The sequence below is a fragment of the Madurella fahalii genome (genome assembly GCF_045866475.1).
Source record: "Madurella fahalii IFM 68171 DNA, scaffold_2, whole genome shotgun sequence".
In the NCBI taxonomy this organism is placed as follows: Eukaryota; Fungi; Ascomycota; class Sordariomycetes; order Sordariales; genus Madurella; species Madurella fahalii.
Genome location: NW_027263972.1, coordinates 133,521 through 157,630, shown reverse-complemented (window position 1 = coordinate 157,630; position 24,110 = coordinate 133,521). Strand labels below are relative to the sequence as shown.

Here is a 24,110-nt window from a genome sequence, read left to right as displayed (position 1 = left end):
AGCTTGCCCCGTGGGGGCGGCGTTTTTTAGCGATTGGCCCCACTGTGCTTCAGTGGGGCCAAAAAGTTTTGTCGACTGGTCTGGCCAATTCAGGAAAATAACTGGTCAGCATCCACGGAGAGGCGTCCCGCCTTCCCCTGACCTCGGCCGAATTGCTCCCGACTTCGACGTTGGCTGGCACGACGGTGACCAGTTTTTCTATTGACTGTCCTTAGGTGTCAAGGGTCCACCAACTCCACCTGATTCACCATGATCATACATAGTTCCGCCCGCAGTTAAGGTGCTGTCTCCGGAGCCGGCCCTCCGTGTACGTTCTTAGGAATATCTCCCATGCTTGGCAAGGGTTTGGTATGGGGCCTACCTGCATTCATCTGGTGCGGTACGTTATGTACTGTACCGGAAGCCTGCGAGTTGGCAATTTGGGAATTTGGTCGGAACTATTGTGGAATATGGGTTTGGGCAAAGATAGAAGTAAACTTGAAGACCAAATCACATTCCAAGCGATCTGCCTCCTGAGCTTCTCCAACCATACTCAAGGCAACACAACTTCACACCTGTTTCAAGCTTTGGTACTTTGAACGTCTAGTCACACGCGAGGGCTTGCTGTGTTCAAGACCAATGGTCAGCACTTGAGTACTCACCGTGTACCACCCGTCCAGTACAGACACCAAGCAGGCCGATCAGAGTCGACAGTCTCCCCGCGCCAAATCACCCTCACACGGCAGATCAAATGCCCTGATGCCTCAGCCTGTTGTCCAGTGGTGGCCATGTTTGTGGCTGCAACAATCTAACGGATACGACAGGTCTGGTTTAACAAGGACTTAGATAAGTGTCTATTGCGACTGGAGAGGCAACATTGTAGAACCGGCAGAGTAACATGTATGCCCACTCAAGAATGGATAAGAACAACAGCGCGGTAGCCGCTCGGGCTTATGCGGCCATGACATTAAAGCTGTCACAGCCTAACCCTGCCAGTCAACACACCTATCAACATCAGGAATCCATCAAGATCAGGGTGCGAAAGCGAATCAAGATGCATTTGTCGGGTGTCTTTCTTATCTCTCTGGGCCTGGTGGGCTGCGGCTCGGCCGATAGAATGACGGCGGCGCCAAGGATGATGGCGCCGGAGATAGCAGAATGTCCGCTGACCAACTCGATTCCAGCCTGCGGTGTAAGTTCTCCATTATGGGACGTGGGTCCGAATGGCTGACCGCTTCAAGCTCCCGTGTCTCGCTTCTGCCGCCAATGCCGTCGGCTGCGCCGGTCAGTTCGACATTGATTGCCAATGCCAAAACGCGGAACAAGTCCAGGATCTCGCTTCTAGTTGCGTCGTCGGGTCTTGTGGCGCGGAGTCTGCCAGGATTGTCCAGTCTGTCGGGCATGCGATTTGCAATGAGTGTGTGGCAACGGCAACCCCTACTGCTCAGATGCATTAGAGCGCCAGTCATCCTCTCTACTCTACATTCGGGTGTCGACTGCAGTTTCATGCAAGTTCTTTGTTTTAGCGTTCTTGGCTTGCTTCTTCAAGATAGCTAGGACTCGAGAGAACCGAAGAGCGACGCAAAGGAGGGCGAAGGAGCATGAATTGAATCGAAAAGAACTTAAAATGACGTCAGGTGTTTGCAGTTCTATCTCAGTTGTATTGAGCCAGCACGTTCTGAACTGGAAACCAGATCGTTCCGACCGTCCAATTTGCCTCGCGCACTCGGTAGTTAGATCTCAAACGGCTAGAAGTAAAAATCCTCATTGATGGAGACCCGCAGGGCAGGAGCTCTCCGTGGAGATATCAGACTGCAGGATGTAGACTCGGGTCTTCGTTTTTTCACGTTTTTATCTAATACTTCTCTATCCTCGCTTTATCTAGTCTTCCAAGTTTTATGGTTGCTCCACCTGACTCAGGTTCCATGGCCAACCAACTGCCAGATCCCAGAACTCCGGCACAGAGAATTCTTCGGCTGTGGTTCCACACTTCGGAATGATAACGCACTGCCGAGAGCGTAAACCTCGCCCCAAACCCCACAGAAACGGGGATATTCGTATTGAAGATAGTTTTGGATTAATAATGCGTGCGAAGGGTGGAGTTAGAACCTTCAGGTTTCAAGTGGCAGTTCTGGAACGCAGTTCCTTGGCTAGTCCTAGTTCGTGTGGCCCCTCGGATAGAGAATGCCGGGCATATTCTGAAGCCGGCAGTCTGGTAAAGTGTGTGTATATATATCCCTGCCTCATCATCTTTCCACTCGATCTCTCAAGCTGAAACTATCCGTTGATACCGAGTTCTAACGATCGTATCCATCACCCGGCTTGCTCGCGTCAAGACCGTCGACCAGCGGAACAATAGACCGACGTTAAACATGATTCATTTTGCAATGCCTGCAACTGATTATAAGTTTGAGGGGTGGCTCGGCCACGATCCGTCGGCCGCTCAAGGAAACATGAGACGGGGCGAGTATGAGCCAAAGCCGTGGGAGGAGACCGATGTCGACATCAAGATTTCACACTGCGGCATCTGCGGCAGCGATCTCCACACTCTCCGGAGTGGCTGGGTAAGTTAACATGGCTTGTTCCTGCCACGGCGCGGCCCTGGCCTTGGATGGCGCTAATCTGATGGCAGGGACCAACAAACTACCCATGTTGTGTTGGCCACGAAATTGTCGGTACAGTAGTTCGTGTGGGTTCTAAGGCTGAGGGTGGCTTGAAGGTCGGTGATCGCGTTGGGGTCGGCGCCCAGAGTGACTCGTGTCTGGGCCGTAAGGGTGACTGCGAGGCGTGCGCTTCGGGTTTGGAGAACTACTGCCAGGTGCGCCATGTCGGAACCTACAACGGTACCTACCTGAATGGCGGTAAATCATACGGTGGATATGCGCTGTACAACCGGTCACCTTCTCACTTTGTCGTAAAGATCCCGGAGGGCATCAGCTCGGCTGCGGCCGCGCCAATGCTGTGCGGCGGCGTCACAACCTATACCCCCCTCAAACACCACGGCACCGGCCCCGGAAAGACGGTCGGCATCATCGGCTTGGGCGGTCTCGGTCATTTTGGCGTTATGTGGGCAAAGGCTTTGAATGCTGACAAGGTCGTCGTCATCTCGCGAACGTCTGCGAAGAAGGAGGACGCCCTGAAGATGGGGGCTGACGACTTCATCGCCACCGTCGAAGATGCCGGCTGGGCGAAGAGGCATGCGTCTAGCCTCGATCTCATCGTCTGCACCGTCTCGTCATCGACCATGCCGCTGATGCAGTACCTGGCACTCTTGCGGTTTGACGGCACCTTTGTCCAGGTCGGCGCCCCGGAGGATGGTCTTCCAACCATCCAACAGTTTCCTCTGCTGTTTAAGAGGCTCAAGATCACCGGCTCTCTCATTGGGTCGCCTGCCGATATTAGAGAGATGTTGCAGCTCGCAGCAGACAAGAAGGTCAAACCTTGGATTGAGGAGATTCCGATGAAAGAAGCCAACCGTGCCATCGTGGATATGGAGGCAGGCAAGCCGAGGTATCGGTACGTGCTCTATAATCAGACGGAGGGCGATTCACAGATAAAAGCCGGCTTGTAAACGCATACTTAGTATGATAAGAATTGCTCTCCATCAATAAACGTCATTCAAGTCAGAGCCTGAAGAAACCTCTCTACAGCGCTCTCAACCCATATGAATGTGAATGCCGAGAGTTTTGCAAACCGAGAGCATCCATTCGACTTCGGACAAAACTTTGCAATGCACTGAATCTCACAGACTCTTTAGTACCCAATACGCCTGTATTTCCATTGGCTATATGATTATCTTTACTATGCTATTAGAAGAGCACTAAGGGGTCGGTTGAACCCCTGGTAGTAGCCATATACCTGAAGGCTGTAGAATTGGACGATTCTTGATAGTATTGGACGAGGCTTCGGATGTCCCGTCAATGTATTGGCATGAGTTTTTCATTCTCTAGAAAGCTCCAAGTAGATGTAGAGAGTCCTCTATAGGTTCTGTTTCGTCAAATATCGCGGAAGATTCATGAAAACTATGTAGTTAGATCAGACTATACTAGTAGAAGTAGTACTAAACTCCAAGTTCCCAATCATTATGTTCGCGGTGACATAGCACTGTTTCTCTTACCACGTGCAGCATTGTACTCAGATATTGCAATAGCACGCACAGGGAAATAGTACTACTTACCATTACTTAAAGGGTCTAGAGTACGTTCGATCCTGGTTTAATCCATAAAATCTTTGGCTCTTTACGTAGCAACGGTACCTCAGATCCGAATCCGCTCAAGTGACAAATTTTCAGTCAAGAACTTGAATCATTCCGCACAATAGGCTTTATCGAATCCATGATGGGATGTGAGCCGGGCAAGGAGGGATGAATTATAGACAAAATAGACTAAGGGAGCGACATGCTGCCGGGCCATCCCTTACATCGCAATATATATCGGAGAAACAAAACCTTTCAACCAGGCACACCGTCTACACCCGGATCACCTTAGGCTAAGCTCCAGATGGATCGTTATTTCTGCGGATGCATCAGTCTTTCAGACAATTTTTAGCCTGAGTCGCGGCAGGCCCACCAGCGGGTCTACCCTCTCGAACAGTTTATCCGATTGTCCGCTGGATACTTACTCGCTCTTCTAGACTGGGTAGACGTGTCGCTACAGGTGCTCTCCGCGGAAAGTGACACATACATGTAGCTTGTCGTCTGCCGCTCAAGAAGTTGGACGTGCGAGCGTGTGCTAAGCTTTCTCCATTCGATCAGCCCTTGCGGTCGGAACAATATGACGCACTTCGCTGGGCTTCGTGTTGTTTTGGGCTCCCTGATACTTATCACGGTTTGCTATGCCGCATCGATACATCAGCGCCAGTATCCGCCGGATCCCACGGCGACCATTCCCACTCCTGAAGAATGCCTAGACATCTCGCTTACCCGTCCGTCATGGCGTATCTATGGCTCAACAATGGTGGTTGTGAACAGCTCCAGCGGCGGAACGCAGGGAGATGTTAGGTTTCCGACAATTAATTTGGCGACAGGCCTATGGGCGAATTGCACGGCGGAGGACATCGAGCTGGACCCCAAGGGCCCGGAAGCCTTGAGCATCTGGCACAATTGCAGCATTCCGGACTTGCATTTCCAGTTCAGTCTTCCCGACTTGGAAATGCGGCTCAAGGGGAGCTGGTCGTGTGACAACTCGTCAAGGTTGGCCACCAAATCCCCTACCCTATAATGTCTGATACTAGAGGATAAAACTGACTACGCCTAGCCTTGTATTTGCTGCAAGCGGGTTATGGGAGACGCCCCTCATACAAGGCTGTATAGACGACTGGGAGGCTCCTCGCGGGCAGGAGACCTTGTGCATCATGGGCGGTTCCCAGATCCCTGCCGGCCTCTCGACCCCGGTGGCAATCTATCCTCAGCTGCCGCTCCGGCCGTATACACCTCGAGAGCGAGCTCGGCGGTGTGTTGACCGCTCCTACGATCCGGAGTGGCAGGTCAACAGCCTTCTGTATCAACATCACTTTGCCCAGCGGCAGAACGTGACGGAAATGTTCTATGACCTGTCTCTGGACATGATCAGCATCTCAGATGGCGAAAATATGAAGTGTTCCGCGAGAGTCGATCTCCTAAAGGATGCTGATAACAATGGGTCGGCCCCATGGGTGCGTTGTATAGCGCAAGATGGAAGCAACTTGCCATCAAATGATTCCTGGGTCGATGTGAGTGTTGATACCATCTATGGGGTCTTCGGTGTCCGGCAGGCATGGGGGTGCTCGGATGGCGTTGCCGGTGTCGAACCGTACGTTTGCCCTCCTTGCTGCGATGCTCTCATTGTATTGTGCTCACTGCGTGGATTTTAGGGACCACTTCTCTGGTATTGGTTACACCAACATCAGCCTCGAGTGCGGCAGCCCTGTGAACACGGCCATCCACGACAGCGAAGGGGAAACGGTTGGTGCGGCAACTGACTACAACTGCAGCCTCGCCGTGGCACCGGTGACATTTACCGGGTACGAGGGCGATGCTCCCCTGATGCCACACACGTACTACACCCGAAGTTGCACAATCGAGTCGCTTACGAACACGACCACCATGACGTTGCGAGAATACCAGATTGAATTATCAGTCAACGATAGCAACGAAACGTCCCTCACGGGGTCGTTTAGTCTGCACAACCCCGGCCCGGCGGACACATACCAGCTTCATCAAATCCCGATTGTGGATGATGGGGCCTGGCATGAGTGTAGTGCCGGTCCCGAACCCCTCCCATGGCAGCTTGTTGGCTGCAAATACTTACTAGATCGAGAAAATCATAATATATCGTTCCAGGTGCAGTGGTATTGCGACGACCGAGACCCAAGCCATGCGTGAGTCCTGTCCTGAATCCGATCCCATTAGCGAGGCCTCGTCTACCTTAACGAATTGAGAACTGACATTCTGGTATACAACAGGATTATGTTTAATGCAACAGTAGAGAAGCAGATACCAGCAGAGATTTGCGAGACTTCAGTCGGGAGAGAATCGTGCCGTTTGCCATTGGGGGTCACTGAAGTGGTGTTGCCGATTACCTCGTTGACTTGGACGACGTTGCCACAACCGATGGACAGGGGCCCGACCATGCCTTGGATTTGAGATTGTACTGTTATATGGAACTGTAGAATACAATCTCGCAATCTTTACTAGTATCATGATGTTCAGGACCACGGGGAGATTGATTAATAAGTAAACAGCTTTTACTGTGAACTAATTACTAGCTACTAACCTCCTTTCTCTTTACCCTCCGATCACGTTGACCTGGTGCGTTTTTTTTTTTTTTTTTTTTTTTTTCCCTCCTTTTACCCAGTGCAGTTTACGCTAATATTATAGCCCGGCGCAGAGCCCGGAGTGGCCGAGTAATGTCATTTTTCTTTACCACCTCATCTTTCTCCCTCTTCTGGCGATCCGGTTTAGCAGGTGCGATATGGACCAGGACTCAAAAACGGGCAGGGTTAAATGTACTGCTCCGGCAGATCCGTACTTCATATATAGTCCAGTACAATTGGCTTATTGGCTCGGATGCTGCTGCAATGGTTCTACTCGAGTTGACCAGAGCTTCATCTATGCCGGACCCTGTGGGGATTTAGCGCCTCGTGTCAATCAGACCAGTGATCGCTGACGAACTGCAGTACCTTCACTATGCACCCGCGGTCGATAATATAATGGTTCTATAGCCAGCCACGGGTTTGGAAATACATCAATGTCAACTGCACGGGTTTATGCATGGTGCTCCTCTGCCGGGACATTCTTTGGACACTTTGCGATTGTGCACGTATAGGTCTCTTTTGCTTTGCCCATTGATGGTACGATAGGGACGGAGCGGCTTGATGTTCTTGGCGACGCGTGTCAGCATGACTGCTTATCATATTGCTACATGTATGGTACTGTCAAGATGAAGGTAGTATTTAACCGGATCCTTGCCATCATGGGTACCTTGTCGATGCGCTTGGTAGGTGCTGTGTAACAGATCCGGGCGTGTCTGTGCGGAGGAAAGGTGAAGTGCTGGGTTGGTAGATTAACACCACATCTCCCGCCCCAAGCTGGCCCTGCAAAAATTTCTCATCGCTTGAACCCGTAAACCCCGACAAGGAATACAGACTTATCCATAACAAGGTTAACAGCCTGGACGACTGGTACTGGGACCATGGCCGACAAACAGCCATCCAGTGAGAAGATGGATGAGGATCGGACCTGGTCGAAACAGACTCGCAAGAATATACCTGTGCGAGACAAAGCAGAACGTGTCCATGAGTTTCGGGAGGCTGAGGGCTACGTCGTTGACATTGACAACGAAGACGCCATCGAGAATTCGGGCCTCAAACTCGCCAGAGACGGGCATACAGTTCTGATCCCGCAGCCAACGGACGACTGCAACGACCCTCTCAATTGGACTTGGATCAAGAAACACTTGATCTCCTTGTTGTGTCGCTTGTATCGTTCCTCCCTGATTATGGGAGCGCAACCGGCGCCGTGACCCTCGCGCCGCAAGCCGAGTAAGCCGACCCTCTTCGGGAGTATTTGATGGACTCAATGTAGGAGATAGGGACCCGTCTGATCAAGCGTAGGGAGTGGCACACAACGCCGGACTATGTCAACCATTCGCAGGCTGGAAATGTCTTTATGCTCGGTGCGGGCGGGGTGATTGGTAAGTTGGCCTGTCTACCGTCGGCTCGACGGGATGGAGACTCCTAGTGTAGAAGGACTGCCAACTGACTACAGGCCTATTATTCAGTTGTCATGCTCAGCGCCTTTTTTGGCCGCCTTCCAGTTGTGTTTTGGTTTCTGATTATCTCTACAGCGACAGCAGCGTGGTGCGCCGGCGCGACCACTTTCGAGTCCTTTATGGCCGCTCGCATTCTGAATGGGTTCTTTTCCACCGTTAGCCAAGCGGGGGGACTCATGTTTATCAAAGACATATTCTTCTTTCATGAACAGGCGCGCAAAATAAACATCTGGGCGTAAGTGCGTCCCGCAAACTGCCTCTAACTAATCTCGTGCTTTCAGATTTGGAGACTGATAGGGAAACTTTTTAAGGTCGCTCATCGTCATAAGTCCATACGTTGGGCCGCTGCTAGCTGCCTTCATGACCGAGACACAAGGATGGCCGGTGCCATTCTGGGTGTATTTTGCCATGAACGTCTTGGGCTTGGTTCTCGTGGTTTGTTTCCTGGAGGAGACATATTACGACCGCGACATCCCAGCAGAAGAGCAGCCTAGGCGAGGCAGCCGAATTGCGCGGTTGACGGGAACAGCACAGTGGAAGTCACGGCATCTCCGAAACACTTTTGGACAGGCATGTTGGCGCACAGTTAGCGTGCTGCTGAAGCCAACTGTGGCAATTTCCTGCCTCTTTTATGCCCTTGTAAGTCCGTAGTCCGCTTGCCGGAGCAAGGCGATGATGGAAACATTAAGAACAAAGGTGTTAACCAGACTACATCTTCCAGACATTCGCATGGGCGGTGGGCATTAACACAACGCTCGCCATATTCGTCGGCCCGCTCTACGGGTTTGGCCAGAGGCAGATTGGGTTCTTCTATTTCACACCAGTGGTCGCGGTGATACTGGGTGAGGTGACGGGCCATTGGATGCACGATGCGCTGGCAAGACAATACATTCGCGCGCATAAGGGCCACTTTGAACCCGAGGTTCGGCTGCGTGCCGTGTTCTTCTCGCTGCCTTTCATCATCATCGGGCTTGCACTCATCGGACAATGCTTCGAGAACACGTGGCACTACATGGTGACGAGTGTGTGCTGGGGCTTGTATGTCTTTGGGATCATGATAACGACGGTAGCGCTGAGCAGTTACTGCCTTGACAGCTACCCTGAAGCATCAGGGGAGGTGTCGGCATGGCTGAACATGGCTCGTACCGTAGGGGGGTTTATCGTCAGTTATTTCCAAGTGACGTGGGCTGAAGCGCAGGGCACTAAGTTGAGTTTCGGCATCCAGGCAGCCGTCTGCGCAGCCGCCCTCACCTTCGTTCTGATCCTTCTCCGGTGGGGGAAGGCGATGCGGGTTAAGGCAGGTCCATTGAACTTTGCAACTACCTGAGGTGTGAGAGGCAGGGTCATAATTATGAATTATAATTAGTCAACAAGTCCTTAAGGCAGGAAAAAAAAAAGGGGGGGGGGGGGGGTAGGGAAGAAAGAAAAAGAAAAAAGGCATTAGATAGACGGCCGGAAACTGTTTGGCTTGACAACTAGAAAGTTTCTCTGGAGGGCTATACGTGAATTTAGCAGAGGACGATCTGGGATCGAAACAGGTCATGGAAGTTGACGCAAATCATGGTGTAAAACGTAGTGAACTCTCCATAATTAGGCTACGCACAACCCACACAGGATTCACTGCTTAGTCCCACTGATCACTAATAAAATGTTATAGCGGTCAACGTTGGGCAAGTAAGTAGAATGGCCTCTGAGGTTTAGGGGTTGTATTCCGGTGTGGATTGGAGAATTGGCGGATACAAATGCAGCACACAACTGGGCTCGTTCTTAAACCATCTAACACCCTGGTTCAGCCGGCACTAATAGAAGGGTTCACTTTTTTTTTACGCAGTAGCCGCAGCCTCAACTACCCCGCAGTAATTACGATAATTACCGTATGGAGCCCAATATCATCAGAAGGGGCAGGACTGGTTATTTTGCCAGTTGTGGCCAACTGTCGCCAAAGCAGACCGCAAGGCGAACCTTTTCGCCTTGACAGGTGCTCAAACCTTTAGGTACCTGGTTTTTCTCCTGTTTCCTCTTCTCCCCATCTCCTCTTAACATCAAAATGCCGACCCGGAATACCCGCCGCCGCCATGTGTCTGCGAATGAATATGACAGCGATCTTCCTCTAGTAGACGATTTGACAGAATCCCTCGAATCCCATTCCAAACGAACCGAACGTCGGCGCAGGAAGCTCGGGAGGAAGGGGAAGGGTTCTGCCGCTGAAGCCCGGGGGTTCCTGGATTTACCATACGAGATTCTGATGGCCATTTTGACGACCTTGCGTCCTAGCGATATCTTTGCACTTTCCTGTGTGAGCAGGTCTCTCCACACCTTCGTTCTTGAAGAGCAGGCCAGCATCTGCAAGAGCATCGTCAAACTTCGGTACTCCACCATCGAACGATGCTTTTTGCGGCCAGTCCTCATGGAAAACATGGATCCGTCTGCCCGTGCAATCTTTCAAAAGCCCGAGCGCCCAGAGCTTCTTGCAGCTTCCAGGAGGCCGTATCAACACATCCAGCCACCCGATACTTCCCTCATCTGCACGTGCTTGACCTGCTTGCCGCGATGGAACTTCCTGTGCATCGTGGTCGATTTCGCCTATTGGCAAGACAATCTTGACAATGGGGAGCCCATTCGCATGGTTCCCCGCGGCAACTTTCCGGCGTGGAACCAGGAACTACTTGCTCGGAATGCACGCATCGTCGTCAAGTCGTTGACCAGCCTTTTATGGTACGCCAGGGTACTTGAGGCGCATCTCGACTCCACCACACGGTCCATCCGACGTCATGGTCAGAACAAGGGAAACAGGCGACGTCGTTTTCGCATGACGGATGAGGATGTGCGGGCCGGCACAGACACTTTTCTGGAGCGAAGTGGGCCGCCGACTGTTGAATTTCCGTATCATCGAGACAATTACTACATGCTAGAAGCATTCTTGCCGAACCGGAGCTGGCTTACAGAGCAGCAGAAGTGGGCTTATCTCCCGGTTGAGCAGCACGACAAGGACGTTGAAATCGCCGTGAAATGGGATGCCATAAGACGACAGCAAGATGAACAGGGCGAGACGGTAATCATGGAGGGGACGTGGCCTGTGCCTGTTCGGCCATGAGCACCGGAAAATTGCTAGAGCCATTAACGAATACATGCAAACTTTGAATTTTGAACAGGGGGCAAAAAGGTGAAAACAAGTGGTTCTTGCATCTAAGTCTTTTCCCTCCGTGGGCACGGAGCAATCGTACAACTTAATGGCCCGAGATGCCTTGCAGGGATCCTTTGCGTCACATCGATAGCGTGGTGGTGGTGGTGGTGGTGGTGGTGGTGGCGTAGCCGAAGCTTGAACACTGCCACATCATTAAAACGGTTACCTCAGTTGAAAATTCTCTCCGATATCATTTGCTCTGTTGTTGAAAGCGGGAGCGATGACACTACTCGTCTCCGTCGTTTTGTACCTTAGTAATGGATCTTCGTCACGGTTCAACGGCAAAGGCATGAAAAGGTTGTCGATGCATCGCGCCTCAAGAAATGTGAGATGGAACCGTGCCAAGGGTATTACTCAATTATCCCTTGCTGATCGTTTCCCCGCATCATCCCTGGCTGGTTATGAGGTGGCTGTTGCACAGCCTACCTAGGACTCGCCAGGCATCGGTCTTGAGGTTTATAAGTCGCCGAGGTGAATAGAAACATGAACAACTGGCCGGTTCGTCATATTTTCCTCATTTACACCCAATCCAGTTGACCGGATCGTATTTGGTTTCCACGCCTACGCAAGATATTTGCCTGCTTCAACACTCTGGCCTATCTCACTTGCAATGCGAGACCTGGTTCAGCATTTCGGAGACCACAGCCTCTGGGAAAAGTACGATGTTCCAAAGGCGCCCATTTCTGAGGTGACCGAGGTCTGGGTTGATGACCACGACTACCTCGCATCCTCGATCGTGGAAAATAGAAATATTTCTTCGGCAGACATCGACAGCTGGCTTGAGGAACCCACGTATCAACAATTTCCAGGTGGCGCTTATACTCGATCAGTTCGTCTTGTTTGGGTTGGCCAGGATCCACAAACGGGGCGCTCGGGGCCACCTACAAAGGTCCTGGAACGCTTAACGGGTGCTTGGAGGCTCAGGGATGCCTTCAATTATGCCCGAAGCTGCTTCACTGGCGTCTCGGCGCTCGGATTGCAGGGTGAGATACAAGTTTTCACGGCCACCTATCACCCCAAGCTCGCCGTTGCATGGTCCTATGCCGAACCCAGGTCAGAGGCACCATCCCAAACGTGTGCCATCATATTCGCCGAGGGTGAGGAGCGGATAATACTGCGACGTATCCTCCAATCCAAATGGGCCCGGGCCAGCGCAAGCCACGCCATGTTCCCGGCTTTGCTGTGTAGCCTGATGCTTGCACAAGAGCTCGACAGCACACTCGAGGACATCAAGACAGCCGTACGAAAAGTGGAGGAGCGGACCGGGCATCACCGTTTTAGCACACGCCGTCAAACACAGCCAGCAGCTGGCGAGCTCGGTCACCTCTCGGCGGACATGAGCGGATGCGCCGCCAAGCTGGCTAACGGGACCCGCAAGATGAAAGTTATTGAGGCCCTCAACGAGTTTATCCAACAGCATTCTCAGGCGCAAATTCGGGGTCCGATGTACCTCAGCGACATGGGAACTAAGAATCTGGGTGAAAGTGTCCTTCATGACGGGGGCTTCTCAAGATCACACATCGACCTCCTTCGCCACCGGGTCCAGATGCAAGCGGTCGAAACGGCATATATGCAGCAGCGCGTGCAGATCCAAATTGCCGCGTTGTTCCATTTAATTGCGCAGCAAGACAACGCAATCGCCTTCGACACGGCCAAGGCGACGCGGAGCATCGCGGCGTCCAGCCTGCAGGACTCGTCATCCATGAAGATGCTCGCACTCGTCGCCATGTTCTTCCTGCCTGGGAGCTTTGTCGCTGCCCTCTTCTCCACCCCACTATTTGCGTGGGACGAAGCGCTAGGCAGTGGCAGCATCTCTGTGGGCACTAGACCACAGTTCGCCCTGTTTTGGGCGGTTACAGCGCCTCTTACCGCGCTGGTCTTCGTGCTCTACGCAGTGTGGATGTACGTCCAGAAGAAGAAGGAACGGCGGGGGCAGACGATTGAGTTTTAGGGCGGCCGCTGGAACGAGTCTATTGCGCAATTGGAAAAACCCTTTTTTTTTTTTTTTTTTTTTTTGCCAATGAAGAGTTGGTCATTTCGGGCAGTGCATCTGGCCGTCTAGCAATCAAGTCCATGTCACGGTAGCAGCCTCTTTCTGGACCACCTTGCTCAGTTTGGCCTAGATTAGCTCTCTTAGCAATCGATAGCGCACCTGGAGCCCGGAGAATTCGTGTGCAGCCTAGGGCAACACGCGGCGAAGCAACCCGGTGCGTGGCTATCGGCTTGGCGGGTTGCATCACTACAGTCCTTGGCAGGGCTTCTTGCAATGCAGTTGGCCATGGGAGTGTTGCCGGGACCCGTGATTTCGAGTAATCGGACTGCATTAGCTTCGTCGAAATGCCCTATTCGGGAGGATCGCTTCCGAGGCGTTGGTTGCTAAGGTACCTAGGTACCTACCTTAGTATATATCTACTCGCTGGTCCCGCTAGTCATCCTCGGTGCTCGCTGGTCTTGGGTTCATGTGTCACACTGGTCGGTGGTCGACAACAATTCTTCTCTCTTCCACTGTCCGCTCATTATGGCGCTGTCTTTTGTGAGGCTGGCGGCCTTGGCCGTGGGTCTCCTTCCAGCGGCACTGGCAGAGATTGTTGTGAGAAGCGAGCCAGACCCCGTGTCCGCCGTTAGCACCTCACTGCCCGAGTTGGATTTCTCAGACGCGGCAGGCGCGGTGGCTACTACGTTCCAGGGCATGCACTTTGGATGTAAGTGCTCCCCTGGACAGAGCTGCTGGCCATCGGCAACCAAGTGGAACTCGTTGAACCAAACGGTCGACGGGCGTCTACTTGCACACATCCCCCCAGGCGCTCCTTGCTACAATACATTCGACGGGCCTCTGGGGGCGGTAAACACATACGATGCTGCGGCTTGCTCTGAGGTGATGGCGAACTGGACTAGTGAGAATTGGACGTGAGTATTTCCCATACACGATGCACCATCGGCATCTATCGCGAGTGCCTGACCCGTCTTATGCAGTGTTGCTCAACCGGCTGCCAACCTGTGGACCTACTTCACCAATGACACATGCCGGCCGACGGAAAATCCTACTGATAGTTGTACGCTGGGTTTTTATGGTGTCTATGTCATCATGGCCACCGAGCCGAGGCACGTCAAGGCAGGTATTGATTTTGCTAGACGCAACAATGTCCGCCTGGTGGTGCGCAACACTGGCCACGACTTTATCGGGCGCAGCACGGGCTACGGTGCGCTGGTTATCAACATGCACAGCTTCCAGGACATCACGTGGATTGATTCGTACAGTGGCCCGGGATCGTATACCGGCGGAGCGGTGACCATTGGCGCCGGTGTCCAGGGACAAACGATTCTTGCTGCCGGCCATGCCCGGAGCCCGCCACTTGTTGTGGTTACCGGCGAATGCCCTACTGTCGGCATTGCGGGCGGATTCATCCAAGGGGGTGGCCATGGACCATGGACGACACTGAAGGGATTTTGTTAGTGACTTGAGCCCAAAACTTCGGACTCGCGAAGCGGATTGCTGACAGTACCAATATAACAGCGGCCGACAATGTCCTCGCTTTTGAAGCGGTTACATCTTCGGGCCACTACGTTACCGCCAACCAACAAAAGAACCCCGATCTCTTCTGGGCTCTGAAGGGCGGCGGTCCGGCTTCTTTTGCCGTGATCCTGTCGGTCACCATGAAAACCTTCCCAGATATCCCTTCAGCGGGCGCTGAGTTGTATATCAACACAACGCACACTGTCGACCCCGACCTCTGGTGGAATGGAATTATTGCATTCCACAAGTGGTCCAACCATTTTGTTGATAACGGACTCTATGTCTACTTCGAGATGTTCCCGTTTACGTTCCGCGCACGCCCATTTGTTGCCATCGGCAAGACGGCTGATGAGCTGACGGCTATAATGCAGCCTTTCTTAAACGAGCTAGCCACCCTGGGAGTCCCTTACGACCTCAACACTAAGGAATTTCCCACATTCTACGACTTGTATGTCGATCTTTTTGAGAACGAGGCCGCTGGATCCTCGGCTCTCACGGGCGGCTGGATGTTCAACCACGAGGATGTGGCGAACAACAATGACGGAATCATCGAGGCCTTCAAGAGGGTCTTATCACCACGGCCCGATCTCTTCGGTTTCATGATCGGGCACTTGTTCAATCCGGGCTACGGGGCGCCGCAGAGCAACAGTGCTACCCATCCTTCGTGGAGAAATGCAACCAACTTCATCATTGCGGCCCTACCAGTGCCGGTTGGCGCTTCACTGGCCGAGAAAGCGGGCTTACAAAACGTACTGACCAACACGATCGACGAGGCCCTTAGGCAGGCTAGCACAAGCGGGTGTACCTACGTGAATGAGGTGAGTGGTTTCCAAGTCGTTCCCTGACCTGCTTGAGCGTAATTAGCACCATTGATGCTGATCGCCTCGCAGGCCGACCCATACCAGCCTAACTGGCAGAGTGCCTTCTGGGGCTCCGAGTACCCGAAACTTAGAGCCCTCCGATGGAAGTGGGATCCGCTTGGTGTCTTTTACGCTGTGGCTACGCCGGGGACTGAGAGATGGGAAGTAATTGAGAATGGAACTCGGTTGTGCAGGAGGCTATTCTAGAAGCACGAACCGTGGAGGAGGCCCATGGCTACTTTACCTTAGTTAGTCCTCTGTGGTGTTCAAGTACTGTAGCGGTTGGCTGTCAATAGTCCCTAAGGTTATAATACCTATCTACCTGGGTCAGAGCACTCAGCCCATGGGCAAGTATCATTGTCTCAATCACCGTAGCTCTCAGCGTTGGTTTAAAGATGCGTAACCGGATCCGACGGTAGCAGCGGGGAGGAAAGGCTGCTGCAATTAACATGGTGTTATGGGACGCGGATCTCTTTGCGTGCGAGGATGGAAAGAGATGAGTTAGGTAATTAGTACTTATGGGGGATCGGAAAGGACAGCCATACATCGACGAGAGACGAGAGCCGGCCGCTGTGCGGCGTTAAACCGGACATTGTGTTTCATTTCCGGGTACATTGCATAGTATTTATTCCCGTTCTCTGCTCCTGGCAATACGTTTAAGGTACCTACCCATAAAGACGCCGTGTGCGAGGCGGTCGTTCAGGAAGGAGCAGCTAGGTATCTCTTACTTACGTACCTGTACGTAGCTAATGAAGGTAAAAACCTCTGTTCAGGTTTTGATTGGCGTTTCGAATCTGGGCTCGCGGATTGGAAATGCGGTGTTCTCCTGACAAAACCCGATCGGATCCACTGTGGCGCCTCGCCACCCCGCGCACAAGCCGCAACTCTCAAGCATTTTCTCGGATCCCCCCGTGATCGGTGACGAAAATGGGGTAAAGGTAGGTAGTCTCCCCCAAATCTCGAAGCCGCCAGCGGTTGTTCTACTAGGCTCAATTCCACCCAGCTGTTAATCTCAATACCCACGTCTTACCTACAGGTCCTTTGTTTATCCTTTAGAGCATGGCGGCAGTTAGTAGCGATGAAATTACGCCCCTCCTAAACGGTGGCCAAGACGGTCGTGGTTCCGTCAACGGCAAAGACAGGCGCGGTTCCTCAGATGTGGAACTTGGCCCGGCGAGAACACTGCAACGACTCCTAAAGCCCCATGTCGAAAAGCGGATACTGTTTGCTGGCTTTCTCATCACGCTATCGTTTAGCTTCACACAAGTCCCGTATGGCTCCTTCAACCCCCAAAACCGGCTGCTCTGCTCGAAGCTACTCGAGGTGTTACAAACAGCTGATTATCCATGGCAGGATATTTTACGTTTTCCACTTGATGGTCTGTGACGTCTTCTACGGCAATCACCCGCCATACGTAGGCCATGGTGACCGATGTAGCCGCAACGAGATTGCGGCGGGTACAGCTACACAGTACTCTATTCTGGGCATGAGTACCACCTTTTGCGGGACTATCAACCTATTTATCGCCGGTTGGATGGCTAAGCGGTTCGGCCCGCGAGCCGCGCTGATGGTCCAGACCTTTGTCCCGGCAATTCGCGTGGCGACACAAGTCTTAGGAGTGATGGCTGGCGGCCGAGCAGGTATCATCATCTTCCAGTGCACCCAACTCATCACCACCATCGGAGGTCCAGTGGGGTACATGTAAGTAACCTCAGTCGTAAACCACCAAACAAGACGACATGTCGCTAACTTGGGAAGCCTGGTGGCTAATATCATCGCTGGCGAACTGGTTGAGCCCTTGAGGCGAACCGCCGTGTTCGGTATGCTTCAGGGGTGTATCATGCTCGGTCAAGGAATTGGGTATCTGAGTAAGCCTGGTGTCTCCAGTGCTCCACGTTCATGCACGGTCATACTAAACACAGTCAATGCTTAGGTGGAGGTATGATCGGGGACAAGTGGGGCATCCGCCGACCCTTTGAAGTTGCCTTTTTCTCGTTTCTCCTGTCGACCTTGTATGTGCGCTCCGCTCTGCCGTACATTGCTGCCGGGACCTTGTCGAGTGGCTCCAAACCCACCTCCAAAGGGTTTGGAGAGTTTTTCGCTCCGTTGAGGGTTCTTGCGCCCCAAAAAGTCCTCCTTTGTAGTGGCGCAGTGAAGAAGCATTACGGGGTATTGTTTCTCTGTGCTGGAGTGTTCCTAGGTGTGGTGAGTTCCATGACCGCTCCGCGATAGAGGCTCCTGTTGGATGCTGGTAAAGTTGACCATTCTTGCAGTTGGCCACGGGATACGCGCCGTTGCTGATCCAGATGTATGCTACGGCAGTCTTTGAATTCCGGCAGGGGGACAATGGATGGCTCATGTCTGGTTTTGCTTTTATGCGTGCTGCATTCTTGATATTTGTGTTCCCACACATCATCAGCAATGGCCGCAAATGGCATCTCGCTCGCAGCCAGGAGGAACAGCAGGTCAGGGAGCTGGTACCTGCATCGGCCCCAAGGTTGGCAACCAACCCGGAGGAGCTCGAGGCACCCATAGCCAGTCTTGCAGAGGAAGAGCCAGTTGGCTCCGCTGCACTAAAAGAAGACGGAGGTACTGCGTTTGACCTTTTCTTCCTACGGATAAGCTTGGTTGTCGATGGCGCTCTCACCATGTGTGCCGCCTTCGCCACACAAAAATGGCACATATACCTCGGTGAGTTTGTCCTTGCTGCTGAGATATCAGTCACTAATAGTATTCTGGAGCTGCCTGTCTACTCCCTTTCGCCTCTGGCTCGGCGCCCGCAGCCAAGGGCGTCATGACTGAGATGTGTCCCTCGTCAAGAAGGGCTGATGCGCTGAATGCGCTGACTCTTGTCGAGAATATCGCCAGGCTTTCGACGCAAGGCTTGTTTGGGTTCGTGTTTGCGGCGCTGGCTAATTTAGGCAGGCCTCATCTCACGTTCTTTGTCAACGCGGTAAGCTCCTAACTCCATTCCCTGGTCAACCATCAATCGCCAATTGCCGAGACAGTAGTTAACAATGTGGATATCTCGAATGTAGGCCATTGCATTTCTTGCAGCAGGTGTCCTATTATCGTCTCGCTTCCCCCCTGAAGGAAGTATACTAATCGCCGAAAACGACGATAACACAATCCGTTCACTACCTCACGCTGAAGGCCCGGAAAGCAACGCGATCAACGAACGACTGCAGGCTAGTAGGACGTAGGACGGAAAACCAGAACAGATTCTTGTATCGGCTTTCTAGCCGGGAGCCCTAAATTCAGGTATTCCCAGTTGGCGACCGGGGGTGCAGGGGGTTCTCCGTTTTCAACGTACTTAACACTAAAGTTGGTGGAACCTATCTTGTTGTCCTGCTATTTGCGCCAAATCTATAGATACGTTATAAATGCGAACATGCCGAATTACACAGGTTATTACAAGCGCCTATAGTAACCAATTACACCTAACTACGGGCAACTGGCCGCGTCATTGCTAATGTAATACAGAGAAAAAAGGTGAGTAGAATTGTAGGAGCTGTGCCCTCAAGTAAGGGATTGGGGCTGGGAGAGCCGGGGTTCGAAAGGCAGAGCGATGGACACACTTGCTTATATGTTCAGAGTCATGTACTGAATGCCCGAACCGTGAGACTTCGTAGACGCGTAGATGTTTTCCTATTACTTTTCCTGTTGCCGTGCCTTTGTTAATCCGCTGGTTCCATTTTTTTCCAAACAACCTGCCGTTAACATAAGGTAGTCAGACCCTCGACTGACAACCGTAGTAATTGTATGCTTTGATTGAAAGTTGGTTTTCGTGATCTATTGTCCTGCCGCTTTCACATGCCGGTAGGACATTGCAGTGCCGGGCCCCCTCTCTACTGGGTAACTTCTTGGCGCATCGGCTAAAGTAAATAGGTGTGGATGGTATCCGAGATTGTATATTCAAGTCCATTTCCCTTCCGGTATTCCTCACACGGGTTATATATTGGTGTCCAACCCGCACACAGGCAATATGTCTGAGTATTGAACTGATATTGAATTATGCACGGTCCCTGTTCTAGCCACCGCTTAGCTAAGGGGACTCCTCAGAACACGCATGCGGCTCTTAACTAACTCAACTCCCCAGCCCACATCGTGACTGGGTGGTTATGGGATTTGCAGTCGGCTGGAATTCCCCAGCTATCATCTGTTGCATCTACACCTTCGCTTACATTGTCGCTAAGCGTGCTAATCGCTACGTTCGGCTCGTCTAAAACACAATGAGGCCGTTCGGGCATCTCTTTGGCATAGCCATTACAATTGTCCCATTCCAGTGGCTCGGGATCGGGGCTACTTCCACTGCCCACTCCTTGCAGCAAATGCATGGATCGGCCGCAAGACAACAACCGGCCCCTGCTTGCTCCGATGGCGCGACTATCGAGAATTTGTGGCTGGTAAAGGATCTTAATGTGACATATACCAGTGACGAACTGGTGCGGCCTGGCAATGCTTCGTTCACGATAACCAACAATTTGACGAATGAGACGGAAAGGATCCTTTGCGCATTGCGTGCCAATTATGTGTGCGACATTCATGGCACCCCCGGGGACGAGAGTCTTGAGATCTGGCTACAGATCAACCTGGATGTAGCCAGAATCACGCTAAACCAGTCACTTGCCTGTGGCAGTGAGCCCAATCCTTCGTACGTGAATACCTTAAATCCTACCCCTCCTAGCGTTCCCTCCTTTAGGTTTTTAGGGATTGGGCACTTGCTTCACCGTGCTGACATGAGATTGTGTTTACCACCAGATCGGCTTATGCTATTGGGAACGCGGAGCTGTATCTCGTCTGTCCAGACGAGTACATCGAGGAAGACCTGTCGTGTTATGGGGATGATGACAGCGGTGTATACGCCGACGGTTTCGTTATGCTGCAAGCTTCTGCCCCCGACGTGGCAACTCCGCGAAGTTCTATTGCAAACGAACCACAATCACTTGATGAGGCGCAAGCGCGGCAGCCTCAGGTGTACCCTGTCGGGGACCCCTTACGTAGGGGCGGAAGGAGAACGCTGCCAGTCATGCCGGTGCTATTTGAGGAGAAATGAAGAAGATACCAGCCTATAACACAAGTACCACCAGTCAGATTCAGAAGCGGGGATTGGGATATTGTAGCACAACGGTAGGAAGCTCTTCTAGTGAAGTGATGTGAGCGAAGATGTTGAGTTTTGAATGTCGTTCTGCACTCCTGTAGAGCTTGAATTGGAATCAAGCATTTTGTGGTTGAATTCAAGCCAGTTGGGTGCAGTCTCTCAAAAACGCCCAAAACATGTCTGTTGTGCCGAATAGCACAAGACTTAATGATCGTGATATTACAACCTTTGGCATTCGCGGCCGGCGCTAGCAATGTTAACTTTGCGTGAGGCGATAACATCAGTTAGGCGCCGGCATAGCAAACCTACTAAACCTATACATCATTGTAGTGCCTAGTTAAATAATATCATTCTATTAATTGTTGAGTTTGAATGTTTGGAAACGATAAAGACCCTTCTTCCTCTGCAAGCATCATTTCGGATCGATTTGGGACATCATATAGACATCTGCAGAGTCACACGATTATAGAGTATGTTGGGTATTTGCCCTTAGGACTAATCTCGGGATTAGCAACGGAGGCATATCTCGGTGGTGATCTTCTAGTGGTACCTTTTGCGTTTCCTTCAAATACATGACTTCTATCAGTCCTCTTAACCGTAGCTGCACGTACAGCCCTTGCGATCGGCGGGATTGAAGCTCGGGTACGGTACACATAGATAACCTCTTGGACAAGGCCTCCCTTCGGCACCACAAGCCGAGTTTGAGCATGGCCCCGTATACTGGCCAAGCGAAACTGTTGCTAGGGCTAGAAGGAAAAACGCGGACTTAGAGATCGGCCACATATTGCAGAACTTGGTGATTTCAGCGTATATAAATTCGTGGAGAACGATAATGGGGGCCCATCAACCGTTGTTGGTTGTGCTCGCTTCTTATAGGTACGCGGACGTGGATTTGTTATCGCGATACGATATGCACGCGCGCTTGCATGGAATATCGCCGCCTTGGGCCGTCTTGGCTATTTATCCCGCGTATTCCTGATTCGCCAAAGGAGGCGATCATGCCCTTTCCTATTGCATCCGGGAAGATTTAATATCGAGCTTCCGATCCCGAGTGCAGCACAGCCCGACTACTGCTGTGAGCGCTGTGCGGGCATCGGCTCCATGTTCGCATTCGCGCCAGCATCAAGGTCAGTTCTTTGACTTGTGAGAGAAGGGGGTTCCTTCGCATATTCAGGTGTCGGGTAGGCGTACAGCTGCAGTCAATACACCCTTGCATTGTCTCCTCTCTGAGCCTTAACCATAACTACTATTAGATTACGACAACAACGCCTTATTTCCTGTTCGTCCCCACACATCGACGGCGGTTGAGACTCTGCATCTCTTTCGCATGCTGATAGACAAGCGTTTGGGCTTCGGCGTCGTCTAGGTAAATAGTGAAGCCGTCGTTGTGGTTGCGGCCGTAAGAGTACTCAGAGAAGCCGAACTGCCAGTACATGCTACCGCCAAGCTTCTCATCGACTGCGATACGTTGCCATTCGCCGAGTACTTCGACCCTGGTTGCGTTATGTGTCCTGCCTAGGTACTCAAGACGCGCTTCTGGGGTCAACCAGCCATACTCTTCGTGCACAACGGGTTTGCCCGCACGGCGGCCAGCAGCGGCGTGATCACGAATCCATTGATTGGTCCATTCAACCGTCTTAGTCCACCAGTCCGGGTAGGAATGGAACACGCCGAAGTCAATCGTGTCGAGAGAGAGTTCGTGATCAAAGTCACCTCCATCGCTCCCGTTATACGCCCAGTCATCGGACTCCCGGTTGAATCCGCCCTCGCCACCCCATGTCACCAGGTGGCGGGGGTCCAGGCTCTTGATGTATGCGCTCATCTCGGCCACCCAAGCCCCGAGCACCTCAGGGTTGCAGTTGTCACTGCGCGGGAGGTTTCGCACTCCATCGGCGCCGCACCGAGGCTCGTTGGCGAGTTCCCATGCCATGATGGCTGGGGAGTCCTTGTAGCGAGTCACCATCTCCTTGACGTAACGCTTGAAGGCGTCCTTAATCTTGGGGACGGTGTAAAACTAGTTACATCCGCGTTAGCTAAAACAAGTCGCACCGCGAAAACGCTGGATGAACCTACGTCATCATGGTATGTACCTCCAAGGTTGACAGTGTAAACATCCATGCCGCCGTAATCCGCCCAGTTGTTGGTCAGGGCGACGATGAGCTTCATACCAACCTTGGTTGCTGCATTCACAACCTTGTCGAAACCGGTAACATCGATGGTTGAAGTGCCGTTGTTATGCCACCATTGGAACACGACCTCAGAAGGTCCGGCTCCTTCTCCTCCGTAATTGGGCAAACCTCCAGGAACATACGTGCTGTTCTTGTCGTTGAAGCCCCAGGTACGGAAGACGCTGAGTCCAGCGTTCTTGGCTGCTGTCAAGCCTTTCTCAACATCCTCTTGGTTCTGGTATGTATATTTTGGTTAGCCTTGAGCTTCGACGCTATGATGATAAGATTAGGTTGACAGACCCCGTTGAATGGAAAATAATAGGCGTTACTTCCAGCAAAGTGGAAGTCCTTTCCTTCGAGCCGGAACTTCTCCCCCTCAACGGTCACGAATCCTCTCGGGTCGTCGCGACGCCCCGGGGCAGCCGCAGCTCTGAAAGCCAGTAGGCTGACTGTGACCAAGTGTGAAACACGCACGTACATTTTTATTTCCCTAGACGATGTGCAACTGGAACACTTGATCGAGGTCAGATTTCGACTTCATCGCGCCAGTATTTATCATCGACGACCTGCTGCCTCATTGACAACGGAGCTTGTCGACCCGCCCTCCAGGGGGTGCATTCTTGGCATGCCTTGGCAGGTACGGGCGACAACCTCTTTCATGCAGCTCTTCCGGCCCGAACTCTGCTCTGACCCAAACCTGTGGCTGGCTGTCGTATTTTCCCGGGAATACCGCGTCCCGTTTCTGACTGGCTTTGCTCGCTACAGGAAGCGGGGTGGGATGGACCGCCCCCTCCTTCTCAAGTCAGCGCGGCCATTGGCTGAAATAAACGGTCGTAGCAGGTTAGCCACCTTGGATCGCCCCGGGCAGCTCTCCCATGCGGAGATCGGGTCGTTCGTTTGCAATAATGGTTTAATGCGGAGTAGTGCTAGTGCCAAACTAGGTGAACACCACCGTCATTTTCCCAACTGCTCGTGCTCTTACCCGCCATGCGTTAGAGTGCAGACGGTTCCAGCATAAGCCACATGTGAATCTTCAACAGCTCTCTGACGGATTA

At 52.3% G+C, this 24,110-nt stretch overlaps 9 protein-coding genes across 9 annotated transcripts; 8 read left to right on the top strand and 1 right to left on the bottom strand.

Annotated features, from left to right (window-relative positions):
- Positions 1-2,366: 2,366 nt before the first annotated feature.
- Positions 2,367-3,550, top strand: MFIFM68171_02801 (Polyketide synthase enoylreductase; the record flags this gene model as incomplete). The annotated part of the gene is made up of 2 exons (XM_071058223.1): positions 2,367-2,543; positions 2,612-3,550. The coding sequence occupies 2 exons, from the start codon at positions 2,367-2,369 to the stop codon at positions 3,548-3,550; spliced, it is 1,116 nt and encodes a 371-aa protein (XP_070914324.1).
- A 1,201-nt stretch (positions 3,551-4,751) lies between these two features.
- MFIFM68171_02800 (Ig-like domain-containing protein) lies at positions 4,752-6,601 on the top strand (the record flags this gene model as incomplete). Its single annotated transcript, XM_071058222.1, has 4 exons — positions 4,752-5,170; positions 5,235-5,768; positions 5,830-6,336; positions 6,421-6,601. The coding sequence occupies 4 exons, from the start codon at positions 4,752-4,754 to the stop codon at positions 6,599-6,601; spliced, it is 1,641 nt and encodes a 546-aa protein (XP_070914323.1).
- A 1,048-nt stretch (positions 6,602-7,649) lies between these two features.
- Positions 7,650-9,555, top strand: MFIFM68171_02799 (uncharacterized protein; the record flags this gene model as incomplete). The annotated part of the gene is made up of 6 exons (XM_071058221.1): positions 7,650-7,929; positions 7,995-7,998; positions 8,071-8,150; positions 8,238-8,463; positions 8,540-8,867; positions 8,950-9,555. 6 exons carry the CDS (start codon positions 7,650-7,652, stop codon positions 9,553-9,555), a joined length of 1,524 nt encoding a protein of 507 aa, XP_070914322.1.
- A 720-nt stretch (positions 9,556-10,275) lies between these two features.
- MFIFM68171_02798 (uncharacterized protein) lies at positions 10,276-11,322 on the top strand (the record flags this gene model as incomplete). The annotated part of the gene is made up of 1 exon (XM_071058220.1): positions 10,276-11,322. One exon carries the CDS (start codon positions 10,276-10,278, stop codon positions 11,320-11,322), a length of 1,047 nt encoding a protein of 348 aa, XP_070914321.1.
- Positions 11,323-12,022: 700 nt separating this feature from the next.
- MFIFM68171_02797 (uncharacterized protein) lies at positions 12,023-13,363 on the top strand (the record flags this gene model as incomplete). The annotated part of the gene is made up of 1 exon (XM_071058219.1): positions 12,023-13,363. One exon carries the CDS (start codon positions 12,023-12,025, stop codon positions 13,361-13,363), a length of 1,341 nt encoding a protein of 446 aa, XP_070914320.1.
- Positions 13,364-13,930: 567 nt separating this feature from the next.
- Positions 13,931-15,993, top strand: MFIFM68171_02796 (uncharacterized protein; the record flags this gene model as incomplete). The annotated part of the gene is made up of 4 exons (XM_071058218.1): positions 13,931-14,319; positions 14,386-14,861; positions 14,927-15,744; positions 15,817-15,993. 4 exons carry the CDS (start codon positions 13,931-13,933, stop codon positions 15,991-15,993), a joined length of 1,860 nt encoding a protein of 619 aa, XP_070914319.1.
- Positions 15,994-16,845: 852 nt separating this feature from the next.
- On the top strand, positions 16,846-18,989 carry MFIFM68171_02795 (uncharacterized protein; the record flags this gene model as incomplete). The annotated part of the gene is made up of 7 exons (XM_071058217.1): positions 16,846-17,057; positions 17,140-17,487; positions 17,545-17,654; positions 17,720-17,991; positions 18,060-18,477; positions 18,528-18,739; positions 18,825-18,989. 7 exons carry the CDS (start codon positions 16,846-16,848, stop codon positions 18,987-18,989), a joined length of 1,737 nt encoding a protein of 578 aa, XP_070914318.1.
- Positions 18,990-20,018: 1,029 nt separating this feature from the next.
- MFIFM68171_02794 (uncharacterized protein) lies at positions 20,019-20,842 on the top strand (the record flags this gene model as incomplete). Its single annotated transcript, XM_071058216.1, has 2 exons — positions 20,019-20,440; positions 20,548-20,842. The coding sequence occupies 2 exons, from the start codon at positions 20,019-20,021 to the stop codon at positions 20,840-20,842; spliced, it is 717 nt and encodes a 238-aa protein (XP_070914317.1).
- Positions 20,843-22,157: 1,315 nt separating this feature from the next.
- MFIFM68171_02793 (uncharacterized protein) lies at positions 22,158-23,535 on the bottom strand (the record flags this gene model as incomplete). Its single annotated transcript, XM_071058215.1, has 3 exons — positions 22,158-22,901; positions 22,961-23,290; positions 23,356-23,535. 3 exons carry the CDS (start codon positions 23,533-23,535, stop codon positions 22,158-22,160), a joined length of 1,254 nt encoding a protein of 417 aa, XP_070914316.1.
- Positions 23,536-24,110: the final 575 nt, after the last annotated feature.